The sequence below is a fragment of the Kogia breviceps genome, chromosome 8, assembly GCF_026419965.1.
Source record: "Kogia breviceps isolate mKogBre1 chromosome 8, mKogBre1 haplotype 1, whole genome shotgun sequence".
In the NCBI taxonomy this organism is placed as follows: Eukaryota; Metazoa; Chordata; class Mammalia; order Artiodactyla; family Physeteridae; genus Kogia; species Kogia breviceps.
Window position 1 is genome coordinate 33,394,126 of NC_081317.1, and position 26,101 is coordinate 33,420,226.

At 51.6% G+C, this 26,101-nt stretch overlaps 1 protein-coding gene across 3 annotated transcripts; it reads left to right on the forward strand.

The window, feature by feature from the left end:
• The first annotated feature begins 5,929 nt into the window (after window positions 1-5,929).
• Window positions 5,930-24,621, forward strand: SUSD3 (sushi domain containing 3). Of its 3 annotated transcripts, none has more exons than XM_067040125.1 (6): window positions 5,930-6,040; window positions 6,208-6,300; window positions 17,424-17,612; window positions 19,214-19,361; window positions 20,026-20,178; window positions 23,981-24,621. In XM_067040125.1, the coding sequence occupies exons 1-6, from the start codon at window positions 5,953-5,955 to the stop codon at window positions 24,174-24,176; spliced, it is 867 nt and encodes a 288-aa protein (XP_066896226.1). In that variant the 5' UTR covers window positions 5,930-5,952; the 3' UTR covers window positions 24,177-24,621. The 3 variants fall into 3 exon arrangements, with proteins under 3 accessions (XP_066896226.1, XP_066896227.1, XP_066896228.1); XM_067040126.1 differs by having other exon boundaries at window positions 6,211-6,300; XM_067040127.1 differs by lacking the exon at window positions 20,026-20,178 and having other exon boundaries at window positions 23,981-24,248.
• The last annotated feature ends 1,480 nt before the right edge of the window (window positions 24,622-26,101 follow it).

Consider the following 26,101-nt stretch of genomic DNA (forward strand, 5'->3'; position numbering starts at 1 on the left):
GAAGCAGTGGCACCTGAGTGAATTGTGGAAGCACGAGGAGAGCCACAGGGCTGGGTAGACTGCAAGGAAAGTCAGCTTAACTGAGGGCTTTATTCCTGGGCCCTGTGGACCCAAGAGATCACAGAGGTCAGCAGCATGGGGCACAGAGCCAGGCAGGAGCAGGTATTTGATGACTGGATGGAATAAGATAGGGAGTCAAGGAAGAGCTGGGCAGGGACCTTTTAACCTAATCACCTTTTGAGTCTGGTTTTAAGAGGTGGCGGCCATCAGCAAGGGAAGGCAGGACCTCTGCTATCACAGTCCTCTGAAGGCTGAAGGGGCATGTTCCCCACCGAGGATCACAGTGTTCAGTTGACAGATTGTCTACTGCACAGGGGCCCCAGTGATCACAGAGATACAAAGAGATCCAGCCCGTGCACTACCCTCAGCGTCTTGGCCTTCACCAGATGGGCTAGGCTTGGCCTCCCCTGGCCCTCCTCGAGCCTCTCAAAGGAGCTGAGAACAAGGTGGTCTCCAGGAGGACCGGGACCATGGGGGTACAGAGGACAGGGGAGAAAAGAGTACAGCAATATCCAAGATCTACATGAGCTTGGACCCACCTGGGCTGAGCTGGGTCTCGATGGGAAGGAAAACTCCTGGGCACCATAATCAGGACTCCACACGTGGGTACGTGAGAGATGACCTTGTCTCTGGTTATAGGCTCTGCCCGCCTGCCCTCAGATAGCATCGTTACAGCCCAAGGCCAGACAAATAGTGTACATTCCTCTGAACAGTTCAGAAAATGTGGACAAGCATCAAAAACACAGACATTACTTGTATCCCCTGTCAGCTCTTAACACGATGCACTAATGTCCTCCAGTCCTCCTGTGTTTGCATCCGCTTGTGCATGTTTTATCAGAACTCAGTAAGGTCACACCTGCATTTGGGGTCTGAATCTGATCTAAGTTCTCTAATTTGGAATGGCCTGCTAGTGTGCAGGTGCACATCAGTCACCCAAGAAGAGTCTGGCCTAGTGCTTGTGGCCCTCAAATTTGCTGAGGATCCTCCCTATGAAAGGTGAGGTCTGTCTACACTCATTGAACCTGAGCTCCATGGCTGCTTGATGAATAGAATACAATACAAGTGATATTCCAGGCCAAGGCCTGGATAAACAGGCAGTTTCCGCTCCCTGTCTTCAGGAACTCTTGCTCCTAGAAGACAGCACCACGCCATGAGGAAGCTCAAGCAGCTCTGTGGAGAGGTGCCAATGCCCTGGGATGCCTTTCCAGTGGAGTCTCACCGTGGATCAGAGCCAAGATGCTGAGCCCTGCCTGGACTGCAGATTCATGAGCAGAAATGACTGTTGCTGTTGTAAACAGTATCTGTGGTTATGCAGCCACAGGTTCCTGGAACCCTGGCTCATCGAGTGCACAGCGATTGGCACAGTGATTGGTCCAGGGATGAACCCATGGTCCAGTGCATCTCTGGGATGAGGTGTTGGGATGTCCCCTGCTCTGGGATCCTGAGTTTCAAGGACTTCCCTCCGAACTCTGAAACTGCCAGCAGCCATCTCCTCTGGGTTGACACTGGGTTTCTATCCCTTGCAGCTGACTAAAGCAGCTACTTAGCAAATGTGTTACTCACAGGCCTGAGCCTCAGTTTCTCACCTGTAAAACAGGGACAGCAAAGCGCTCCTGACGATTACTGGAAAAGCACAGCTGTCAGCACAGGGAGTGAGGAGGTGAGAGCAGGTATACAGCCTGCAGAACTCAGAGCAGCCCCTTCCTGCTCTCTGCTGTCCTGACCCTCCTACTAGCCCTGACTACGGGGCTCACGTGCTGGACATACTTGGACGTGTACTGTACATCTCATCCTTCCTTTGGCCCTGGTATGAGGAGTGCTAACGTGCCCATCTTGGGAAAACTGAGAGGCACAGAGAGCCAGAATGTCAGGCCCCAGAGGCTGGGCCTTGGGGATGAGCTGTGTTGCTAGGGACAGACCCTTTCCCCAGGCCTCAGACTCCCCATCTGTGAAATGGAAGCTCTCCAAGCACCTGTCCCAGGCCAGGTCTCTCCAATCTGTCCATGCGGATGGCCTCGGCCAGCCTTCCAGGCCTTGTGAGAGACCACCCTCTAGGAGGCCCAGGGGATGCCTTCCCACCAGGTATGTGCCAGGCCGCAAGCCTGGGCCTCTGAGGTGCCCTTGAGCCATAGCCTCCCGCAGGTGTGCCTTGGGAGGAGGTGGGGAGGAGACAGGAGCCCCAGAGAGGGGGCAGGGCTTACCCAAAGTCAACCAGCAGCCTGCAGAAGTAGCTAAAATGCCCTGAGCCTGATGAGAGCCAAGAGGCCACAGGGTATGTGTTAGGCAGGGGGAGGCAGGCTCTCATACTTCTGTGACTGGGGACTCAGGCTCCCTCCAAGCTGGCTGGGCAGGTGCATGGCATCAAAGAAGCTTAACTGGCTCATAATCACTAAGCCTCTGGATTGCCCTGGACCCACCTATGTAGTTCTTACCCCAGGCTTACCTAGGAAAACTTCTGGCTATGAAAACATACCCCTGCCCCCACCCGGCAGGGGCGGGGGCACAGCCAAACCCTATCATTATGAATGAGCCCTCAGACCAAAGTCATGAGGCATCAACCTAGCTGGCAAATGGCCTTAGATAGGACAGTTCCACTTCTCCGAGCCTCAGCTTCCCCAACTGCTAATAAGGGGCCAGTCCATATCTTTTCTGACAGGTAGAATTCAGAACTGTCCTGTGAATGTGTGTTATCATTTACATGTATCCCACCCTTAAAATCTTTAAGAGTTTCCTGTTTTTTGATGAGAGAATAGATTCATGCTTATTGTAAAAAAATTCAGACAACTCAGAGAAGAGTCAAGAGGCAGGAAAAAGTGACCCATAGTCTGGCTGCCCAGAGGTGGAGGAGGAGCCCTGGAAGCAGCCCATCAGCCTTTGTCCCTCCTGTGCCCCCTGTGTCATGGCTGCTGAGCAGGCCTGGCATTCAGGAGGGCCTGGTCCTATCTGTTTTAAATCCATCACCTGCTTTTGCCCCCCTAGAAAGCGTATAACCCATAGGCCTGCCTCCTCCCAGCTTCCTTGCGACATGTCTCCAAGCCATCACTGTGAACCTGTGGGTGGTGGCTTGATGTCACCTGGGGTGATTCACCTGTCTCCCTCCTGAAAGCCAAGGAAAGCCTTACTTGTACAGACCTAGGGCCAGGGAGGACAGTCCAGTGGTCAGAGCCTGAGCCCTGGTGGGGAGTGGGCTCCATCCAGGGGTTCCCTTCAGAAGAGGACCAGCTCTTGCCTTCCTGTGGAGCAGCCAGAGGACTAGTGTGTGTGGAGGATGCCAAAAAGCCTGGCGTAACCATGCCACAGATGGCCAAGAAAACATATTGTCTCATTCCTGTTATGTTATAGGCTGTTATGGGCTGAAATGTGTCCTCCCCAAAATTCAAGTGATTAAGTCCTAACCCCCAGTACCTCAGAACATGACCTTATTTTGAAATAGGGTCTTTATAGAGGCAATCAAGTTAAAGTGAGGTCATTAGGGTGGCCCTATTCCAATAGGACTGGCATTCCTATAAAAAGGGGAAATTTGGACACAGAGACAGATATGCACAAAGGGACAAAACAGCTGTATGAAAATTGAAATGATGCTGCCACAAGCCAAGAAACTATCAGAAGCTGGGAAGAGGTGTGGAGAAGACCCTTTCTAGTGCCTTCAGGGGGAGCACAGCCCTGCTAGCACCTTGATCTCAGACTTCTGACCTCCAGAACCCTGAGATTACACATTTTTGTAGTCCTAAAGTACCCAGTCTGTGGTACCTTGTTACAGCAGCCCCAGGACACATACACTTACCAGGCCTGGGCCAGCGTGTGGTGCTGTAGGCAGCCCACAGGCAGCTTCCACCAGCTCTATCCTGTAGTTTCAAGATCCACACCAGACCTCCCCTCCCAGCTCTGCTTATGCACCTACAGGCAGCTGTCCTGGGTACAGTGGTGTGCACAAAAGACCAGAGCCAATGAGAAGGTCACAAGACCCCAGAGGTGGGCACGGGGCCATGTGGTAGGGAATTCTGGGGTCCCATGTCCCTGAGTGTGGTCTGAAGGGGTCAGATCACAGTGGGCCCTGTGGACTCACCTGGCTTCCTTATGTGGCAGATGGGACATACATGCTTGGTTCACATCAAGGGAAATGAAGAAAGTCATTATGTGTGACCCACAAGTCTGAAGTGGGAATTCGATATTATGGGGTGAAACAACTCTGACCCAGGAAAGGGCAGGGCCCTTATGTATCGCACTGAACATCAGCTTCTACCAGGCTATGAAAGCAAAGGTGGGGAGGGGCTGGCCTGCTGGAACCCTGCTCTATTGTCCCACAAGACACCTACCTCTTCACTGTCGCCTGCCAGGCACTCCAGAGCCAGGCCTGTCCAGCTGGGCCACCTCACAGACTTGCAGGGGTGACCACACTGGACTTCTGGCTATCCCTCAAGCTTCCAAAGAATTAAGATCTCAAGGCCTTTGCATCAGTTTTTCTCTCTGTCACTAACTGCCTAATGGTGGATCCCTGGATTTATCTTGGTATTCACTCTTAGTCTAATGTTTGATCCCTGGGTCTATCTTGGTTTGCCCTCCTAGTCTAATAGTGGATCCTTGTGCCTAGGTTGGTCTCCACTATTTAGTCCATTGTTGGATCCCTGGATCTATCTTGGTCTCCACTACCTAGTCTAATGGAGGGTCTCAGTGTCTATCTTGGTCTCCATTCCTGGTCGAATGATGCATTCCTAGATCTATTTTAGCCTGCACTCCTAATCTACTGGTGGATCCCTGTGTCTATATTGGTCTCCACTACTTAGTAATGGAGGATGCCTGGGTCTACCTATGCTAATGGTACATCCCTGGATCTATCATGGTCTCCACTACCTAGTCTAATGGAGGATCCCTGTATCTTTCTTGGTCTGTACTCAAATGTTGGATCCATGTGTCTCTCTTGTTCTCCACTACCTATTCTAAGGATGGATCCCTGGATTTATCTTGGTCTGCACTCCTAGTCTAATGATGGAGCCATATGTCTATCTTGGTCACCACTACCTCGTCTAATGGTGGATAAACTCAGTGAACCACCATTAATCTAGGAGTGCAGACTAAGACAGACCCAGGGAGTCTCCATTATACTAGGTAGTGGAGATCAAGATAGATCCAGGGATCCACCATTGGAAAAGATAGTGTAGACCAAGATGGACATAAGGATCCATCATTAGACTAGGATTGCAAACGAAGATAGACCCAGAAACCTTCCACTTCCGTTCCCTCAACTCTACTGGGCTGGTCACCTGATCAGGAGCTGCCCTGAGATGCCCTGGCCCGGGAGGTTGGTGGGGCGGCGGGGGGCGGCGGGGGACACGCGTCTGTTGAGTCTGCTGTCTTAGAGCTCCCTCAGTGGTTGCCTGGGCCTGGGCGGGCTGCTGTGCCTGGGCTGGGCGGGGTCCTAGGGAGAGGAAGGGGCGGGCCGCAGCTCTGAGCCTAGCCAGGGGCCCCTTCAGAGGGAGCTGGGTAGGAGGAGCAAGGAAAGGGCAGGCCCCCCGGGTGTGTGAGCCCAGGGCCAGACCCTGGAGGTCTGAATCCTGCCCCCCGCGACTCGGGGGTCCCTCACTGAGGACCTACAATATCGACACCCACCACAGAGGGCCTGACCCACAGTGACACAGATGGGGTTCACATGTCCTACTCACCGAGAACACCTGGTCTGTGGGGGGCCCTGGTGGTCACAGGCGCAGGGGCAGAGGTCAACACCTACGCAAAGCGCTGGAGCGAGACTTCCCGCTCTGCTGGCTTCGCCCCCTCGGGGATTTGGGTTCCTGCGGGGTCGGCCCCGCCCTCAACCCTGGATGGGCGTGACCGGGCGGCCCCGCCCCAGCTGGCCCCTGTGCGGCAGTCTGGCTGAACGCCGCGGAGCGCGCAGGGATGCGCGAGGAGGCCACGACCCTCAGCCGCGGGGCGAGGCCTGGGGGGCGCATGGGGGACACCACGCCCGCCCCGGGGAACTGCACAGGTGAGGGCCGAGGCTGCAGACCTCGAGCGGGGCTCTGCGCCCATTTCTCAGACGGGGAAGCTGAGGCGCGGGGTGCGCAGCCCTGCGCGGGGGCGGTGGGTGCCGCACTGCCGCGGTGAGGCGCACAGTCGGAGGACAAACCGGCCTGACGCTCTCCGTCCGCCCAGCAGGCGCCCCAGCGGAACCAAGCCCAGCGGAGCCAAGCCCAGCGGCAAGCGGCCAGAAACCAGGCGGCGGCGTCCAGCTGCCCTCCAACCCAGGTGCGCGCCTTTTCCCAATGAGGGCCGCCTCAGTGCGGGGGATGTCGGTGTGACGGACGTGGGGAAATCGAAACTGGCCTCACTTAAGGTGTTCTGGATCCTCAGCTAGCTCCCCAGCCCCACTTCACAGGCGGGGAAACTGAACCTGGGAGAGGGGAATGACTGCTCAAGGTCCCGCTGCAGCCGAGCCTGGGGTGAGGCTCCGGGGTCTCCGGAAGGAGCGGTGGGCTGGCTGTTATCTTAAATGTTTGATTTCGAGATTGTTTTGTAAGGGGTTCACCTTCCTGCCTTGCTCGGATAGGGGGATTGCAGCTGAAGCCCCGGATTCGAATGTCGGCCTTGCTCCCTGAATGCGTCTAAAATCTAACCCTTTTAGAAACAAAGATAAAGCCGGACCTTGCGCCCCAGATGTTTCTGGAGGCTCACTTTAGGGCACACTGCCCGCTCGCCCTTAAACCTGAGGGTCTTTGCACACACACACTCACCCCCAACACACACACACACCCGGGATGCAGCCAGTCATGCTTAAAACAGTGACACCTGCCACCTTACGGGGAATGCTGGCTTCCTCTCAGATGGGGAAACAGGCCCAGGGAAGTAAGTCACAAAGCAGAGGCATGTGGCTTGGTGGTGTGGAAGCTAAGACCTGATACTGCCTCTGGTGTGGTGGGGTCGGTTTATTTTCTTTGACTCCCTCGGGCAGCCTGATGCCCAGTCCTGAATTTGGTGTTTTGCCCCCTGTGTGAAGAGGACAACGTGTGTGCAAGTTGTGCAGCACTGCCTGGGGAGGTGAGTGTCCACTGTGAGGTGGAGGGACTTGCCCAAGGTCAGCCAAGGACAGGGAAGGGGAGGCCCTGACTACATACGAAAGGCTGTTTGCAGAGGACTCTCCTGGGGGAAAGAGGGTCTCAGAATCCAGTTCTTGCCCTCTGGCCTGCCAGGCCTGGCCGCAGCCCTGCTTCTGACCGGCTGCTGCTCACCCTCCTCCCAGATGTGAGCCCTGTGGGTCCCAGCCTATGAGTCCTTCCCAGGAATTTATGGTTGGACCCACACACACACAACGACCTGCGGTGCGTCTCTTTATCTCTGTGCCTCAGTTTCTCCATGTGCTAAGTGGTGGGCCCTGTATACCTGCCCCAGGCTTGTGGGCAGGCCAGGGGGAGCCAGGGAGGGCCCAGTGCACCCACTTGCATGGTTCTGCTCCAAGGTAATGCTGTTGTCGTGACTCATCTTGGGCCCAGTCTCTTGGGCTCTGAAATGTGTACCCACCTCTCCTTGTGGGGCAGTGAAGTGATGGGTGTGGGGGTCTTTAGAGACTCTTTGGCACTGTGTAAAACACAGCAATGGGATGGGTGTTTTCCTGCAATCTGTAAAATGGGCACCTTATTCTGCTTTTCCTAGAGGAGGTATGAGAGTCCAGTCAGACACAGAGTCCTAGGATTCTCCCCTCATCTCCCATGCACGATGACCGGGGAGAGGCAGGTGGGGGAAGGCCGGCTCAGAGCAAGGCCTTAAATCTTTATGGCCTTGCTCTGAATGGCTGACTGGGAGGCCACCCTCCCACTGCCCTTAGGCCCCTGGCCCTGTTCCCAGGGCAGCTCCAGCACTCCCTGATGGAGGAGATTGTCCAGGAACACGGCCCTGCCAGAGGAAGACCAGTGGCCAGAGGTGACCCTCCCCCATGCCCCTGAAAGGGTGCAGCAGGAGGACTGCTGGGTGGGTGAGGACGTGCTCTGTGGACATCCTCTTTGCTTCACTCCTGCCGCCCAGCCACTGGGCCAGCCCTGGGCCCATTTCATGAAGGATACCAAAGCCCAGAGGGAGTAGGTGGGAATCTAAATGTGGCCTATGTGCCCCTAAGGCCCAGCTCTGGCATCCCACCATGGTACAGGCAGAGCTGCTGGATGAAGGAGGCTCCCTGGAGCCTCAATGTTCTCCCCTGAGAGATTTGGGCGGGGGGGTGGGGGGAGTGCGCTCTTCCTGGTTCGGAATTTACCTGGTTATGTACTGCAGGAGAATATATATTCTGGGTGTGTGAGCTGACCTGCTGTCAAAGAAGTGCCTGGGAGACCCGGGTCTGGACCATAGCCAAGGGCCAGGCTTGCAGTAGCTCTGAACCCTGCACCTGCCTCAGGACACACAACCAGGGCATGGGCCTCCTGCATGTGCCTGTCCCCACTGCTGGGGTCTTAGGGGGGTGTCCCACTCTCCATAGAGTACCTCTGTACACATCACTCTTTAATTTTTCTTTGAGAAATTCCTCCTGAGGGTTCCTCTTTCCACTTGGGGAAACTGAGACTCAGAACTGAGACTCAGAAGCGACTTTCCAGTCCCACAGGCACCCAGGCCCATAGTGGGCTGGTCCAGTGGCCTGCTTCCCCCCATCTCCCCACTGTACTATTGTCCACAGTCACAGCCAGCATAAAAGGTAACTTATTTACCTGGCTCAGCGGGTGAGGTCAGGGTTTGGGGGCCATGTCGGCTCCAGAAAGGAGGATGGGAGGGATGGTCCTGTGGTCCAAGGTTCCAGATAAAAGATTAACAAGCAAGGATTGTTCTCACCCCCACTGGCCAGGCAGGCTGGGGGAGGCATGGGCTGGGAGGACAGGCTGTCTAGGTCAGGCCATGTACCCCCTGTGTGTTAGGGGGTGGGAGAGAGCATTGCCTGGGGCTGGGGAGTGAGCTGGGAGTGTTGGGCGAACACCTGATGGGCAGGTCTGCCTCTCTACTGTCCAGTGAGCCTATAGGGTTTGCTTTTGGTTTGTATCTTGCTTGCATCAAATCCATTCCCTTTGTTTTTTCTATTGTTTTTCCTCTCCTCTGAGATTTATTTGTACATAGTAAAAAAGATAGTGTCGTGCAGGGTGCAGAGAAAAAAAATGCACCAAAGATTGAGGGTTGCAGGGGTCCAGCCAAAGGAAGGCTGGGGAAGTGTAGCATTCAGTGTTGGATGGGGGCCGCAAGTAGACGGGGCCAGGCAACAGGGCTGGAAGGAAAGGATAGCTGGGGGTGGTCTCCTTTGGGGGCCAGTCCTAGGAAGGGTATACAGGGGTAACTGGGTGTCTGTGAGGGTTTTCAGCAGGGGATGGAGGAGGTGGGATTTGCCTCTTAGGCACCAAGTGTGGGGAGGGACTCTTGGGGGCCCAGCTAGGGGGTCCAGGGGTCTCCAGGCTGTGGAGGATGCAGTGAGTAGTGTGAGCAGAGGCTGGGTTTGCAGTGGTTAGGGGATGTGGTCTCTGGAGCCAGCTGGTGGTTTCATGGAATATCCTTAGAAGATGGGTAGACTGAAGCCCTTATAGTCCCTTGATGCTGTGCCACCTTCCTACCCCATCTGGGCTACGTGTCATAAGTCCTGTAGAAAGGTCTGGTGGGGGCACTGCCAGTGTACAGCTGGGGCCTTCAAAAGTCTGTGGGCCTCAGTTTCCTCATCTGGAAAATGGGCCCAGCCCAAAGTGTTTACTGGCCTTCCAGGCCCAGAGAAGGGATGCAGTCCATCCTGTTGTAGTCTGGCGTGTGGCGGGTAGGGGTGGCAGGTGCAGGTATCCTGGGTGCTGTGGACTTGGGGTGGGGGGTAGGATGAGGTATTGAGCCTCCTCCTAGGGGATGTTCCTGAGCTCCTGGGCACAGGTTTAAGGTCTCTACCAGGTGGTCCCACTCCTGTCACCCCGGGGGGCAGGTCACCATATTTTTCAGGTTGGGGAGATGAGTCTGAGCAAGGCAAGGACCAGGTCCAGGACCTGAGGCTAGAGGTGGTGGAGCAGAGTCAGACTTGGTGGAGTGGGGCTGGGTGGGGTTTAGGTTCCTAGCAGACCAGGCCCACTTGGCTTCTCTGCCTTCTCCTCTGAGCCTGGTTGGGCTCTTGGATTACTGGGGGTTGAGCTCCCTGCCTCCCAGGTAAGGGAAGGTCACTGCAAGGAGGGGGCCATGGGCAAGGCTCATCCTCCCTCTACCCTTCCTTACCAGAGTTATTTCCTCTGACCTTTCATTTTCATTTTTAAAAGAAGAACTGTTCAAACAATACACTTAGGCTAGGAGCAGGGGCTCCCTGCCTCTGATGGGCGTGAGACCCCTGTATTGGCTGGCTGGAAATGCAGAGTGAGGCCTGGGAAGACAGGCCATGACTGCATTTAAAGCCCTCCATGCTGAGTCTCTCAGAGACCCCTCCTGCCCCCAGCCACACAGCGTGCATAGTTATGGGGCAGCAGCATTTTCGTTGGGCCTGTACTTCAAATGTTCTTGTAACTTTCCCTTAAGTCTTCAGTTTGATGCACACCATGCAGGCATCTGCAGGTCAGGCTTGTGTGCTTTCTGTGGCGTCACCTCTCACCCTCCCACCTTGATGAGGCTCCAGGAGACAGGACAGGCTCTGGGCCTCTTGGGGTGAGGGGTTAGTTCTGTCTTTTAAGATGTGTGACCCCCTTGGGTGGTGAAATAGCCTGCAGTGCTGTGTCACGATGGGCACCCTTAACCATAGCGGAACCAGCAGCAGCACAGGATGTGGCTGTTGACAGGCGAGCCCTTTCCCTATGACAGTGGTGGTTTCCTCGCTGGGGCTGGAGCTGGAGCTGCACGTCATCTCAGTCAGCCCCTGTCCTGCCCTCTGCAGCACTTACAGGTGGGTCAGAGGACCAGATTGGTGACCTGGTCACTCAACTGGGTAAGTGTGGTTTACACCCAGACACGTTTGGCTGCAGAACCAGCCTGCTGCCTCTGTTTCTGGAGCTTTTTCTTCTGTCTGTGACTCTCCATGCCAGGGCCATTAGGTAATGCAGGGTCTGGGCTGTGCTCTGGTTAGGGAGCTGGACAGCCACCCCCATGGCTTGGCAGGCCAGCTGCGGCATATCAGGCAGTCAGCCGTGATGCTTGAGGCATTCTCCCGACATTTAAAATTTTTTCCAACATACCACAGAGTTGAAAGAATTTATAACCACACACCCCCCAGCTCTATCCTACCCATAACTTTTCAGTAGGCCTGCTTCATTATATCTCTTACCATCTCTTTGTCCCTCCCTCGAGGCATCTTACTTTTTAAATAAAGTCCTAGATGCATCTTTAAAAGATGAATACAAGTTGATCCCTTCCTCTTTTCATTCACCAGGCGCTGGTGCAGGTGCTGGGCAGACAAGTGTCCACAAAGCTCTCACCCTTGATCATCCCCCCACAGGGGCCTCCCTTCTCTGAGGGCCATATGGGGCTCGGGAGAAAGAAGGTGCTTAACCATGGAAGAATGGAGAAGTGGCAGCTCTAAATTGGGGACTGGGAAGTGTTGGTTGCCCGGTGACCCTGGGGAAGGGGCCACGCGGCTGGCCCGTGGCTGCCCTGCTGTGTCTACCCAGTTCCAAAACCCCAGTCCACTTCCCTGGCTGGAAGAACAGCATGTGTCCAAGTCCACGGATCCTGAAAAAAAAAAGAGGTTCTTCCTGGGGGAGTGTTGATCACAGCTTTCAATTGTTAGTTTATTCATTCATTCATGCATTCATTCATTCCTGCTTTGGCACCTGTGGAGACAAAGCATGGTGATTAATTAAGGGCCTAGACTCTGGAATCAAAGTTGGCATCCCTCTGTATTACTGAGTACTGGGGGACCCAAGGCCAGTGAGGGTAATCAGGAAATGTCCGATTGGAGGCTCAGGGTAGGTGCTGTGTCCTCCTTGCCCTGCCTCCCTGGGGCTCCCAGCTCAGGCTCCCCACCCCTTCCTGCCTGCAAGTACCTGCCTGTCCTCTGCTACAGGGCAGGACAGCCTCTCAGGTCCTCTCTGCTGTGCCTTCTGCCCCAGGGGTTATGCACCCCTTCCCCCACACCCTCACTAATCTGGTGGGCTGGTCTTTGTGATCTTGACCAAGCTAAGAAGCCAAAAGTAATAACTTAGGTTTCAAATCTGCATTTCTTTAATTGAAATAAATATTTCCCCTGAATTTTTTAACAGCTTTATTGAGGTATAATTCATGTGCCATACAATTCACACATTTAAATTGTACATTTAAAGTGTACAATGTGATGGCTTTTAGTATATTCACAGATATGTGCAACCATCACCACACTCAATTTTAGGACATTTTCATCACCCCAAAAGGAAGCGCTGCATCCCTTAGACCCTTAGAGGTCACCTCCCAACTCCCCCTCTCCCTGGCCCCAGACAACCACTGATCTGCTTTCTGTCTCTATGGATTTGCCTGTTGTAGACATTTCATATGAATGGAATCATACAATATGTGGTTTTTTGGTAACTGGCTTCATTCACTGAGCATAATGTTTTGAAGGTTCATCCATGTAGCATGTCAGTTCCTCACTCCTTTTTATTTCCAGAAATATTCCATTGTATGGGTAGACCATATCTTATTTATCCATTTATCAGTTGATGGACATTTAGGTGGGTTCTACTTTATGGCTATTATGAATATTGCTGCTGTGAACATTTGTGTACAAGTTTTCATGTAGATGTGTTTTCCTTTCCCTTGGGTATATTGCTAGGAGGGGCATTGCTGCATCATTTGGAAATACTTTGCGAAACTATTGGAGAAACTGCAAACCGGCTGCACCATTTACATTCCCAGCTGCAGTGTGTGAGGGCTCCAGTTTCTCCACATTCTTGGTACACCAGTTATCATCTGTTTTTTTTTTTTTTTTAATGTGTCTTTTTCATGGCGGATGTGAAAAAGTACCTCCCTGTGGATTTAATTTGCATTTCCCTGAAGCTAATGACGTTGAGCATCTTTTCATGTGCTTATTGGTGGCCATTGGCATATCTTTAGAGAAATGTCCATATCTTTTGCCCATTTATAAATTGGGTTGTCTTTTTATAATTCAGTCTAATAATTTATACATTTTAAATACAGTCCTTTATCAGATAGATGATTTGTAGATATTTTCTCCCACTCTATAGGTTGTCTTTTCACTTTCTTGATAGTATCCTTTGAAGCACAAATTTTTTCATTTTAATGGAGTCCAGTTTATCTATTTCTTTTGTTGTTTGTCTTTTGGTATCATTGAGAAACCATTGCCTAATCCAAGGTCAGGAAGATATACCTCTGTGTTTTCTTCTAAGAGTTTTTTTTTATAGTTTTATCTGTTATATTGAGGTCTTTGACTCATTTTAAGTTAATTTTTGTATATGATGTAAGGAGAGCCCCAACTTTCTTCTTTTGCATGTTAAGTATTGTTTTCCTGGCACCAATTGTTGAAAAACTGTTCTCTTCCCATTCAATTGTCTTGGCACCCTTGTTGAAAATCAATTGATTGTAAATATGAGTTTATTTCTGGAGTCCAAAGCCTTGCATTGGACTATATGTCTCTCTTTATGCCAGTGCCGCTCTGTTGTCATCACTGTAGCTTTGTGGTAGAAGTTGAAATAAGGAAGTACGAGTCCTCCAACTTTGTTCTTCTTTTTCAAGATTGTTGTTTGGGCTATTTTAGGTCTTTTTGCATTTCCTTATGAACTGTAGGATCAGCTTGTAAATTTCTTCAAAGGTAGCAGCTAGAATCTGATAGGGGTCATGTTGAATCTGTAGATGAGCAGAGGAGCATTGCCATCTTAAACCATGTTAAGTCTTCTGACCCATGAGTATGTGATGTATTTCTATTTATTTAGGTCCTCTTTAATTTCTCTCAACAATGCTTTGTAGTTTTCAGAGTTTAAGTTTTGCACTTCTTTTGTTAAATTTATTCCTAAGTAATTTATTCTTTTTGATGCTCTTGTAAATGGAATTGTCTTATTAATTGCATTTTTAGTTTGCTCATTGCCACTGTACTGAAATACAATGGATTTTTGTGTGTTGATCTTGTATCCTGCAAACTCGCTGCACTCATTTATTAGTTCCTGTAGATTTTTAGCAGATTCCTAGGGATTTTCTCGATACAGGATCATGTCATTTAATAGAGAAGTTTTGCTGCTTCCTTTCTGATGTGGATGCTGTTTAATTTTCTTAATTAATTGCTCTGCCCCCTGGTTTGGGGCTATTTCCATATTTTTCTTTTCTAAACCATTTTTTGTGTTGTGATTTTTGTCATGTCTTATGTAAGTGCTGGTTATGTAAGAAAGATGCTCTGTTACCTGTGTGTTGCAAATACCCACACTCCCTTGTTCTGCTGTTAATTAGGAATCTTAAGCTCTGCGTCAGTCCTGTCTTGTGGGTGCCCGCTCTATCTGTGGGTGTTGAACAGGTCAGCCACCACTCCAGGCTTGGTTGCTCATGTTAAAATGACGATAATAACCATTTCTTCCCTGCTGTCCTCTGCAGATGATTGAGTGCTGCGTGAGGTCAGGAATTGGGGTCCTTCTTGACCAGATGTTTCTATCGGACCTACATGGCCGTTGTTAGTGTGACAGTAATGATGGACATCTGCAGACAGGGAAGCCCGAATCCTCCCAGATGTGCAGTTTACATGGCAGCCATGGCCCACACTTCCACCCCTACCACCTCAGCGTGTCATCCAGCCTTGCTCTGCTTCAGTTTCCCCACCTGTGAGATGGAGATGGATGGTCTTCCTCATATGGCTGAAATACAGTGAAGTATCCATTAGGTGCCCAGTTGTTTGTGCTGTTCAAATGTCAGCCCCCCCTCCCTGCTAGGTACACAAACCACAAGGACCCCCCAGGCTCACACTCCTCCCCCCAGCATTTCAGCCTGGTGAGGCACCCCCCGGGTTCTTGGTAGGGCAAAGCTAAGGGGGAGCTTGGCCAATATCAGCTAAATGCTGTCCCTCAGTGTCACTGCCCACAGCGAGGGTCAAGCAGCCTTAGCCTCCAAGGGCAGAATGCAAGACTGAGGCTGAAGCCTGGCTCTGCCACTGCCCTGTTAACACCCTCACCCTAAGTGGGGTAGGGCCAATGGGGCCATGCAAGGGGTGGCTTGACCTCATTGAGCCTCAGTCTCCCCTCTGGATAGGGCTGGTTGTGCACAGACACGTGAAGCACTATCATGGGGTGTGTGAGTGCATGTGTGTGGCTCTCCTGAGTGACAGCTGCTGCCCTTGGGCAGTTCCTGGTGTCCTCTGTCCTCACAGCCTATGGGAAATGGGGTACCATGCATTCCACAGTGGATCCTCGTCATGGGTGCTTCCAGGTGGATGTGGATTTTGGAGGACTCTCCAGCCCACTACAGATATTCTGGGTATATATTTTGAAAACAGAGCCCACAAAGTTTGCTGGTGAATTGGTTGTGGATTGTTAAAAAGAGTTCAGGTAGGTTCCAAGTTTTGGGGCTGGAGCAAGTAAAGGATGGAGGGCATAGGGGCTAACATCAAAGTTAGAATGGGGCAGGCCAAGTGATGAGCAGGTTAGCCAGTGCAGGAGCTTGGCTGGATGTGGCAGGCCGAGTGGGCTTTCAGACATCTGTGCCTGGTGCCTAGGGGACAGTCCTAGCTGGAGGTATCCCGTGGAGGACAGGGGAAGGGTTGTCTTGGGTTGGTGTGGAATAATGTGGTCCTCAGCCTGGGCAGTGCCAGCCTCTGTCCGAATCCCCACCACTGCTCCCACCTAGGCCTCGGATGTGTGGAGGGAGTTGGACACAGACGCTGCCTCTGGTCAGTCTCCCTTTTGTCTGAGACTAACTGCTTTATACACTAGTAGTATACAGTGCTCAAAATCAGAAAGTTCCAGAAAAACAGAAGGAAGAGCCTCTTGCACTCAGGCACCAGGAGGTGTGCTCCAGAACATCAGTAACAGCTTCATTCTGTATTCTTGAACACCGGAAACAACTCATGCAGCCATCAGCAGGAACAGGGAAGCAAACAAAGGCATCCATACAACGGGAATCTGCTCCACCATAAATATGGACAGCTGCCAACACACGCAGCACGGCACCTCTCCCATCATTGTGCTAAGCAAGGGAAGCAAGACACAAGGGACACGTGATGTATCTGTCACACGTGTGTGTTGAGAAGGTAGGCCCAGAGCCTCCTTGTGTGGTTCCGCATCTCTACCCTACAACATAGGAGCTGTGTGACTTCAGGAAATGATTAAACCACCCTGTACCTCAGTTTGCTTTCCTGTCAAGCGGGGAGGTATTTTGTGGATTGATGAGTTAATGCACGTAAAGCGTCTGGAACAGCGTCCAGCACAGTAAATTCTATGTGCCAGCTGTTGTCATTGTTACAATTTTATAAAAATGCTTGTGATTGCCACTTTATCCAGAGTGCCTCTCTGTCCTTATATAAGGACATCATTGTAACACTTTAGGATAGCATTGCTGGCATTCATGTCAGATATACTTTGATTAACTGTACTGATCCCCACAGCTGGAGATGTGGGTGTAGACAAACATCCTGGTATAGAAATCCTGGCAGCAGATACATAACTACTTCCTTTGGCTAAATTCTCAGATGTATACACAACATAAAGCTCTTAATACACTTTACCAGACTCTGTCCAGAAAAGTTTGGATCTGTGTCCCCACCAGCAAGTCTGAGGGGAGTGGCTCTCCAGGCCCTTGCTAACTTCACACATGGGTTTTTTTTTTTTTCCTTTTTGCCAAGTGGAGCAGTGAAAGATTAGCTCTCATTTTAATTAGTGTCTCTTCAGTTACTATGAGGGCAAGCATTTTCTCATGTCTGTTGGCTACTTGTATCTCGTGATTTGCTTGTTCACATACCAGTCCATTCTGCTTTACTTGGATGCTCAGCTTTTATTGATGTGTAAGATCTCTTTATAAATTAAGGGTGTTGAACCTTTGCCCTATGTTTTCCAAATACCTTTTCCTAATTTTTTCATCTGAGTTTGTTTGTTTTTCAGTTATTAGGGAGTAACAAAAGTTTTTGTGTTTTACTTTTAATGAAATCACATCTGTTGATCTCTCTCCTTTTTTTCCCCCTTGATTCTGCCTTTTGAGCTACACTTGGGTAATAATTGTCCTTTTGCTTTATTGTCTTTAGATGTGTGTTTCTTTTATCAACACCATGGTCTTCAGAGCATCTAGATTTCACTTAATGTAGGGATTAGCTCCACTTTTGTTCCCAAGCCACTAGTCACACGGACGCCACTTCCAATTGTCTGGGTGGCTGTGTGACCTTATCCATAGCATCGTGTGGTCATTGGGTCAATGACGCCTGTCCCAGGTGAGAGCTCTTGCCAAGCCCCTGCCCTCCAGGGTGAGGTCCTCACTGTCTCTCCTCTCTTCTTTCCTAGGCATGTGTGTGCAAGTGCAGCCACCCCTGCAGGGCACCTTCCAAGTACTTCGTGGGGACGGCACTTCTGTGGGGACTGTCATCGTGTTCCACTGCCCCTCGGGCCACCAGATGGTGGGGTCTGGCCTACTCACCTGTGTCTGGAAGGGGAGCATTGCTGAGTGGTCGTCAGACACGCCCATGTGCAAGAGTGAGGCCCATTCCCTGTGAGCTGCACCCAGCTCAGCAGCGACCCCTGGTGGGGAGTTGCTGATTTTGTCACATGGATGGTGTGGGTGTCCACAGAGAAAGTTCCATGGGCCTCTGTGTAGGGTCCTGTTCCCCGGGCTGGTGGTCCCTTGGGGCTCCATGTCAGTAGTGTAGACTCAAGTCCTAGCAGCTTCTCCAAATTCTAGCTCTGCCACTGACTTGGCCTGTCATTTCCAAGAGGTTACTTGTGCTATCTGAGCTAAGCATCTGTTAAGCAGAAAACTATGTTCTTTCATACACACATGCAGCAAACATTAATAGGATGTTTCGTGTGCGAAGAATTCTAGAACTGGCGAATAGGATTGCTTGGCCATGGGGCCCCAGTCTGGGGGAGGAGATGGTTTTCTAGTTGTATTTGTTATACACGGTGTTAAAAGGATAATACCCAGCACAGAATTTCCCAAAGTGAGGATACATATATTGTGTTAATGTGTATTGTGCATTGAAAAGGGCTCTATAATCAATATAATTTGGAAAAGCCTGGGTTAATAGGCTGCAGGACTTCTCAGAGCCTTTAACATACTCATGTGGTGGTTGAATCTCTGAGAAGGAGAGTGTCTGTTAGGATTAGACTCCAAGAGATAGAAAACCCAAGATAATGGGGGTTACCAAAGTAATGGGGGCTATGAGAGCTTTTTCTTGCCCATGGCCCTCAGGATGGGCAGTCCTAGGCTTGTAGGACTGCCCCCGCTCCATGGTGGGGACCCAGGTCCTTTCCATGTTATGGCTCTGTTAGGCATGACCTCAACTGCATTATCCAGGCAGTTGTTACAGAATTAGTTGCAGGGCAAGGAAGGCTCTCAGAAGGCAAGGAAGGCTCTTAGAAGTTGTCCCACACCCCTCCACCCTGTTCACCACTGGCCAGAATATGGTCATGTGACCACATGTAGCTGCAAGGGAAGCTGTGAGATGTAGTCTTCAGTCTGGACGGCCAGTGTCCAGCTAGGGTTGGGGGACTAGGGACTGGAGAGCATGATCAGTGTCCACTACAGGGGAGAGTATGCAGTGTTGTTCAAATTAGGATCCTGGGCCTTGATTCCCAAGAACATCATTTAGAACCTGATAGAAGTAGTTCTTGGCACATAGCTAGTTCTTGGTCACACAGCTGATAATGTGCCAAAGGCCCTTTGACCCCAAACACTGACATTTTTCTTGTTTTTGCACCTTCCTGGAAAGTGACCTGAGAAAGCACATAGGCCCCCATAGGGTTTTACCCACTTGAGGCATTGTGAAAATAGACTGTGTGTTGTCTGCTGTCCTCTGATCTCAGGGGCCCAGTCTGCAGTGGGTGGGAGCCAAGGGGACTATCACTGAACTCCCTGTCAAAGCTTCCCCCAGTGTGCCACCAAAAACTCCTACACACCCTCCAAAACCCTGCTCAAACACCCCCTTCTTGGGGGGCAATCTTGCCTGATAGCCCCACTCCCTACAACAATTTGCACAGACCTTCACCTCAGCTGCCAGCGCCTCCCTGCCTCCCCCATGGAACAGGGCTCCCTGAGGGCAGGCTGGGCCCAAGAGCTGGACTTGTCTCACTCGCAGCTGTGCCTCCCTATGAAACCTTCGGCTTCAAGGTGGCCGTGATCTCCTCCATCGTCAGCTGTGCCATCATCATGCTCATGTCTATGGCCTTCCTCACCTGCTGCCTCATGAAGTGTGTGAAGAAGAGTGAGCAGCAGCGATCCAACAGGTACAGTGACCTGGCACTGCTGTGGGGCATCTACCTGCAAGTCACTCTGAGACTCCTGGGCATGTCAGGGAGCGGGACTGCTGGGATCTTGGCATCTTGCTGTTCACAGAGCATTGAGGCCGTGGAGGGCACGTGGCTCACTCACTTGGTCTTCCATAAGACAGGTGACAGGTACACAGGGGATTGTCTCATTCTGCAGACTGTGTACACATGGAGTATACACTCTGCTGTGTGGACGGGAAGGGCTGACTACACGACGGTTAACTAGGGCCTGCAAGTGGAGTCTGGCCCACCTCTACTTTTCTTCAAGGAAACCTATCCTTTTTTTCTTTTTGCTATTTTTAAAATTGTGGTAAAATATTTACAATATAGAAGTTACCATTTTAACCATCTTTAAGTGCACAATTCAGGATCATTAGTTACATTCACAGTATTGTGCTGCCACCAGCTTGATTCATCTCAAGAACTTTCCACTGCCTGTCTTTGTAGGTATAGTTTTCCTGACATTTACTCATCATCCATGACTGCTTTCTCCCTACAGCAGCAGAGCTGAGTAATTGCTCAGGAACTGTATGGCCCTAAAATACTATCGGCCTTGCAGAGGCTTGCAGGCGGTGTCCTGGACACACATGCACCTGAATGTCCTTCCCCCATCTCTCTCCAGGGCGGCCCAGCTGTGGTTCCAGCTGAGAGGCGAGGACTTAGAGACAGTACAGGCCGCCTACCTCGGCCTCAAGGGCCTCAACAACAAACGCAACATCAGTGGCGAGTCCAGGATCCAGCCCATCCAGGCTCACGACAACCACAGCTTCACCACGTGGGCATGGGCAGAGCAATGGGGCGGTGGGGCAGTGGTGAGGGCAGGGGGGCCCCAGGATGCTGTGAGCCCAGGCTCACTAGGGCCTCAACTCCCATCCCTAAGACAGGGACTGATGGTCCTTCTAGTTCCCGTGTCTGACCCTGCACCCTGGTGCCTAAAGCTGCCCTCTACCCCGTGTCTTTATCTTGTCACCCCTTGTCTAGAGAAGGAAGCTTCTGGACACAAGTATTACCCTTCACTGGGACCCATGGTGCCCTGTCAACTTTCTCCCTCCTCCCATCTCCCTCCCTGCTCTTCTGTCTCTCAGTTTCTATCTCTTCTTGTCTTTCTTTCTTTCTTTATTTATTTATTTATTTATTTTTGCGGTACGCGGGCCTCTCACTGTTGTGGCCTCTCCCGTTGCGGAGCACAGGCTCCGGACACGCAGGCTCAGCGGCCGTGGCTCACGGGCCCAGCCGCTCCGCGGCATGTGGGATCTTCCCGGACCGGGGCACAAACCCATGTCCCCTGCGTCGGCAGGCGGACTCTCAACCACTGCGCCACCAGGGAAGCCCTCTTCTTGTCTCTCTTTAAAAACACACACACACACTTTTTATGAACCAATACAAGGACATTTCTTACATACATTTTTTTGACTCAAGGAGTCTAACCTTGGCTGAACACGGACTACAGATAGAACATCTCCCAGGGTTGTTACTAGCTTTGAGTGAGTACCCTCTGACCCCAGGATCACAGGGCTGCCGGTTTCTGGGCTCCTTAAATGGGGCAGGATATTTGTCTTTGGCAGCATTGTCTTTTGTGGACGCTAAGCCAGTGGTCTCCTACAGACACCGTGTTCTGGACTGTCTTGATGTTCCTTCATGACTGCACTCAGGCAGCGTTTCTCATGTGGGTGCCCCATGGGCGGTGCTGGTGTGAATCACAGGTATGGGTCAGGCTGTCCCCTTGCAGGCACGAGGACTGGGTGCTCTTGGCTGAGATGAGTCCGTTGTCAAGTGATGAAGAAGGGACTCTGCTAAGGGTCACTCTGCTGCCCCCATGACGTCTGACCTGTGGCCTTAGGATCCAGGGATGCTCCAGCCAGAATCGGTTTTGGCCCTGGGGCTTACAGAATAATGATTTTAATTCTGTTGCGATTCTGTTATTCCCTCTATGAGGAATGAAAATGAGTTCTCTTTTTTCCTTTCTTTCCTTCTCATTTTGTTTTGTTGTTTTTGTATCACTCTGAACTCATAGGTATTCTTTTTGCAAACTTTATTATGGGGAAATTTCATGAATACACAGAAACAGAGAGAATAGTGTAACGGGTCTCTTGTCCCCGTCTGCTATCCTCAGGGGTCACCGTTCCCCTGCATCATCTGGACCCATGCTTCCTGTGGGCTCCAGTCTTTTCTTGGTTGGAGCCCTGTTGTGCTGCGTCCTGATCGTGCCCTTTATTCTCCAAGTGCCTCCTCTCTGCACAGATGTTCTGGCCCATTTAGTGCTTTCTCTGCCCTGCCCTGGCATCACAGAGGCAGTCTGCTCATTTCCTCAGCCTGTCCCCACAGGAACCTCCCAGGGAACCAAGTGCTTGCCCGCAGCCTGACGCCTCTCTGTGTGACAACTGTTCATGCCTCGTTTTCCTCCCTTGTACAGTGAGGATTATGGCAGGGCTTACCTCCTGGCCCTGTTGAGGTGATATAAGTCAATGGCCTTGACTGGGCCCAGCGTACAGATTCAGTGAGTGCCAGCCGTTGTTGTTAATTCTGCTCTTGATGCTGGTGTGCACGTGAGGAAACTGAGGCGCTGGAGATGGTGGCCTGTGCAGGCATGGCGAGGGTTTGCCTGGGCGCATGTCCACACTGAACGCACCTGGCCTGGCTGACTCCTGGAGTGGCAAGACCTGTGGGAAGGAATTGGTTTCCGACCTCCTTCCCTTGAGCTTTTGACACACATTAGGCCTATGTCATGATGGCCATGGCAGAAATGCCGCCTTGCGGCCCTTCCACCTGACTTGACATGTCATTGTGTTGCCATGGTGGTCTGAGGCCCCTGGAGCTATGCTCCAGATACTTCAACTGCTGTGCTCAGGTTTGGGTAAATGCTTGTGCTCAGAGCTGTTTTTCTTTTTTGAGATGACATTTTGGGGCAATCCTAGGAACAGACTGTTTAGGCCAAGTAGTCCGAATATTTTTATTACCAAATTCTTTCTCCAGGAACCTGGCACTAGCTGAGCCATTTTTACACCTATACTGTCACTGAGTGTTAACGATTTGTTTTCCATCACTTACTTAGCAGGGGTGAGTTATGTAAGTGGTTTTCATCAGCATTTCTTTAACATTGAGAAAGAGTGTTTTCTCCATACCTTTGCTTAGCAGTTGCATTGCTGGTTTTAGTCACTTTCACTTTGCTCTGCTGAATCTCCTGCTGATGTTTTTTCTCATAAATAGTGGAAACTCTGTGTACATTATGGAAGAGACCCTTACCTGTCAGTTGGCTGCAAGCACTTTCCTTTTTGTTTCAGTTACGTTGGGGTTGTCTTGCTAGTGCACATCCTTTTCATATAGTCATGTTTCCTTGGCAGGTTTCGAATTTTCTCCATTGCCCCCTGCCCTGTGGCACCCTCTCCCCATTATAGACCTGTGACACACTGTCTTATGTCTCAATTGGGAAACCCCAATGGAATAGGGGAAGGAATTGCTGCTTCTCAGGATGTGCCATCCTAGGCAAGGCCCAGATACCCCAGTTCTCCCACTGATTGGTGGTGAAATCGTCTTCAGTAAGGTGAGCTTTGCCCCTTGACCTTACTTTTATTTCATAAACGCTTCCCAGCACTCACATTATGCCAGGCACTGTTCTTAGCTTTTCCAAATATTACCTGTTCTTACCATAGGAGTGGGCACTATTTTTATCCCATTTTAAGAAACTTGTCTAGAATCACATAACTACTAAGCATGAAGCTAGGTTTGAACTCAGGCTGTGTGGTTCCAAAGTCCATGGACTTGCTCACGAAGCTGACTTTCCTCTCCACTAATTAATTGATTCATTCACATATTAATTGAACCAACAGATAATTTAATTCCTACTACTGCCTAGAGCTTTTCTGAGAACTAGGTGTGGGTGGCAACATAGATCTGGGAAAGCTTCCTGGAAGAAGTGATGCCTGAGGTGAACAGATTAGGAGAGCCTATACTTGGGGGCGAAGGAGAAAGACAGCATCTTAAGGGGAGGAAGCAGCCAGGCAGCTTCAGGAAGCAAAGTCCAGTGTAAGTGGGGAGATGGGAGCAGGGCCAGGTGGACAAGGGTGGGGCCAGGGTTTGCTCAACCTGGAGAACGGGTGGGTTTGTGGCTTGGGGGCTAGGGAAGGCCAATAGGGAACTGAAGATATGGAAGGTGGGAGATCTGGTCCCAGAGTCAGAGGAGAGCCTGGCAAGTGTGAGAGTGTCCTCCAGAATGTTCCTGGGGCCCCAGTGTCTCTTCTCTGCCTAGGGCATCTTGGTGCACACAGTTTACATACACTCTGAATAAGCTCCCTTCCTCTACAAAGCCCCAGGAAGCCCCTTTGCACCCTTGGAAGGTGGGTGTGATTCTCCTTGAGTCATCCCTCTTGTATGAGTGAGGGGCCTGAGGCCCAGGGAGGGGCACCGATGGAGGGGCCTCCTTGGGTACAAGGCAAGAGGAAACGGGGGCCCTCACCTAGGGGCAGCAGTCTATCCCAGGCCTGCTGAAGATCAGGGCCTGGGTACCCAGCACAGTGGCAGAGTTGGGGTTAAATGGGGCCCCCACCCTGCCCCCAGGCTCACACCTCCTCTTCCCGCAGAGACCTTGGCGAGGGGACCAGAGAGCTGGCGAGCATGGCCCGAGGCACTGACAAGGACCCCTGGACCCCCAGTGGCCCCACCAGCTCACCACATGCCCAGGTGATGGTGCATACAGCGAACCCAGGGCAGATGCTGCCTGCCTCCAGGCCAACTGTGGGAATGCTCAGACAGCCTGCAGCCTATGTCCCAGGGTGACTAAGGTGGAGGCCAGAGCCCACAATGGGAGGGCCAGGCTGACCCCACCAGCCGGCCACTGCGTCTCAACATGTGTCCAGCTCAAGACTGGTCAGTGAAATCAGCTTCCCCGGCACTGAGCTGGGGACCCTGTTTGGGGTGTGTCTGTCCCAGGGGAGCCCAGCTGTAGTGGTTTTTATAGATAGGCTTCCTTGAAACCACCGCTGAGGTTCACAGAACCAGCTGCAGCCTCCCTCTAGTCAGGCTCCTTTGAAGAGACTGGGGGACATTTTAAGCACGTCTAGTTTTGCATAGCAGAGTGGGAAGGTGGCAGCAGGTTTCTCAACAATTACAGCTGGCTGCTTTGTATCTATAAGCAGGGACCCAGCTGGGGTGCTGCATCTATTATCTGTAAAGTTGTGATAAGGGGTATGAAATAAACAATTCTTTGACAAACAGCAAAGGTAAAAATCACTGTCTCAATTTTCAATCCCTGCATAACAAAAACCTCAGGTGTAGCAGCATAAAACTATAGTTCCTTCTTATTACAGCTCGGGGTTCCAGGTTTGCCGGGCTCTACTGGGCAGTGCTCAATGGGGCTTCTCCCATGTGGTTGTGGGCAGCTTGTGGCATGCACTGGGTCATATCAAAGGCTGGCTGGGTTGCTGCTAGGTGTCAGCCGAGACCTCATGGGGTGGTGGCCGCCTCAAGTGGCCTGGGCCTCCTCACATCATGGCATTCCACAGTGAGAGTCCCGAGTGCAAATCTTAACTGTCAGGGCCTCAGAAGTCACCCTGGGTCACTATTGCTGCATTCCATTGAATGAGGGGAGGCAGCTGGACTCCATTTCTCTCCTGGGCCAGTTGAAATCTGACTTCCAGCATTCTGAGATTTGGGATGTGATCTCTCTGGCCATTGAGGAACTTCACTGATGTTTGCCCTCTGAACTTTCCTGCTTCCTGGAGGCCCTGCAGCCATGTTGGGGCCATGAGGAGTGGAGCCTGACAAAGAAGAGCTGGTCCTCAGGAGCCTGTGCTACCCTGAAGCCACGTTTGTCATGGTTTCCATCACTAACAAATACATCTTGATACAGGCCACACAGGGCAGTCCATCTGTCCTCTGATTCACTTGGGAAACCCCCAGCAGGGGGCACTTGGGTGGTTTCACATTTTCAGCTGTCACATTGGTGCCAACATCCTTTCTGTTCTGGGATACTTTTCCATCGGGTGGGTTCCAGAGTGGAACTGTGAGGCCAGAGGGAGTGTGTGGTGCTCTGGTCGGTGGTGGGGAGGTCACATGTGGGGACACTGGGTGGGTAAGCTCAGACCCAGCCCTCAACCAGACAGTGCAGCATTCACGCTGTGGGGTCCGTGGTAGACTCAGGCCCTCTGCAGCTTTTCTGGGAGTGGCAAGCAGTGGCCCTCAATTATATGCCTCCAAAGGGCCTGTGGGCTCAACTTTATGGGGCCAGGCAGGGGTGGAAGGTCCACCCCAATCCTGCAGGGTGTGATCTCGATGCGTGTGGATGCTGTTAGAAACTGCTAGGCTCCTTATGGGGCTTCAGCAACAGTGGGCAAGACTCTGAGTTCCTGTCATAAGTGCTAACTCCACCCGGCCCTCTCCATGCCCTTATCAGAATGAGGTGATGGGAGGCTTGCCATGAGGGTTTGTGGGTACCTTCAACAGGAGGTGGTTGTTTTGTCCCAGGTACTTAACCTTGGGCTACTGGAACAGAGGACAGGAGGATTGGGGTGAAATGGTGCAAAGGGGATGGCCCCATCCTGCTCCAGCTCCCAACAGCTGAGAGTTACAGGGATAGGTGTCCAGATGGCCACAAGGTGCTACAGGGGCAGAAAGGAAGGGACATGGTGCCCAGCTGGAAAGGGTGCAGGCTGGACATCAGAGCCATTGCTCAGGAGAGCTGTGGGGCATGAGGCCTCTGTGGT

Coding starts and splice junctions, on each gene's coding strand:
- SUSD3 (XM_067040125.1), top strand. CDS start 5,953: ATGCGCGAGGAGGCCACGACCCTCAGCCGCGGGGCGAGGCCTGGGGGG. Junction 6,301..17,423: donor CCAGCTGCCCTCCAACCCAG/GTGCGCGCCTTT, acceptor CTTCTTTCCTAG/GCATGTGTGTGCAAGTGCAG. Junction 17,613..19,213: donor AGACACGCCCATGTGCAAGA/GTGAGGCCCATT, acceptor TCTCACTCGCAG/CTGTGCCTCCCTATGAAACC.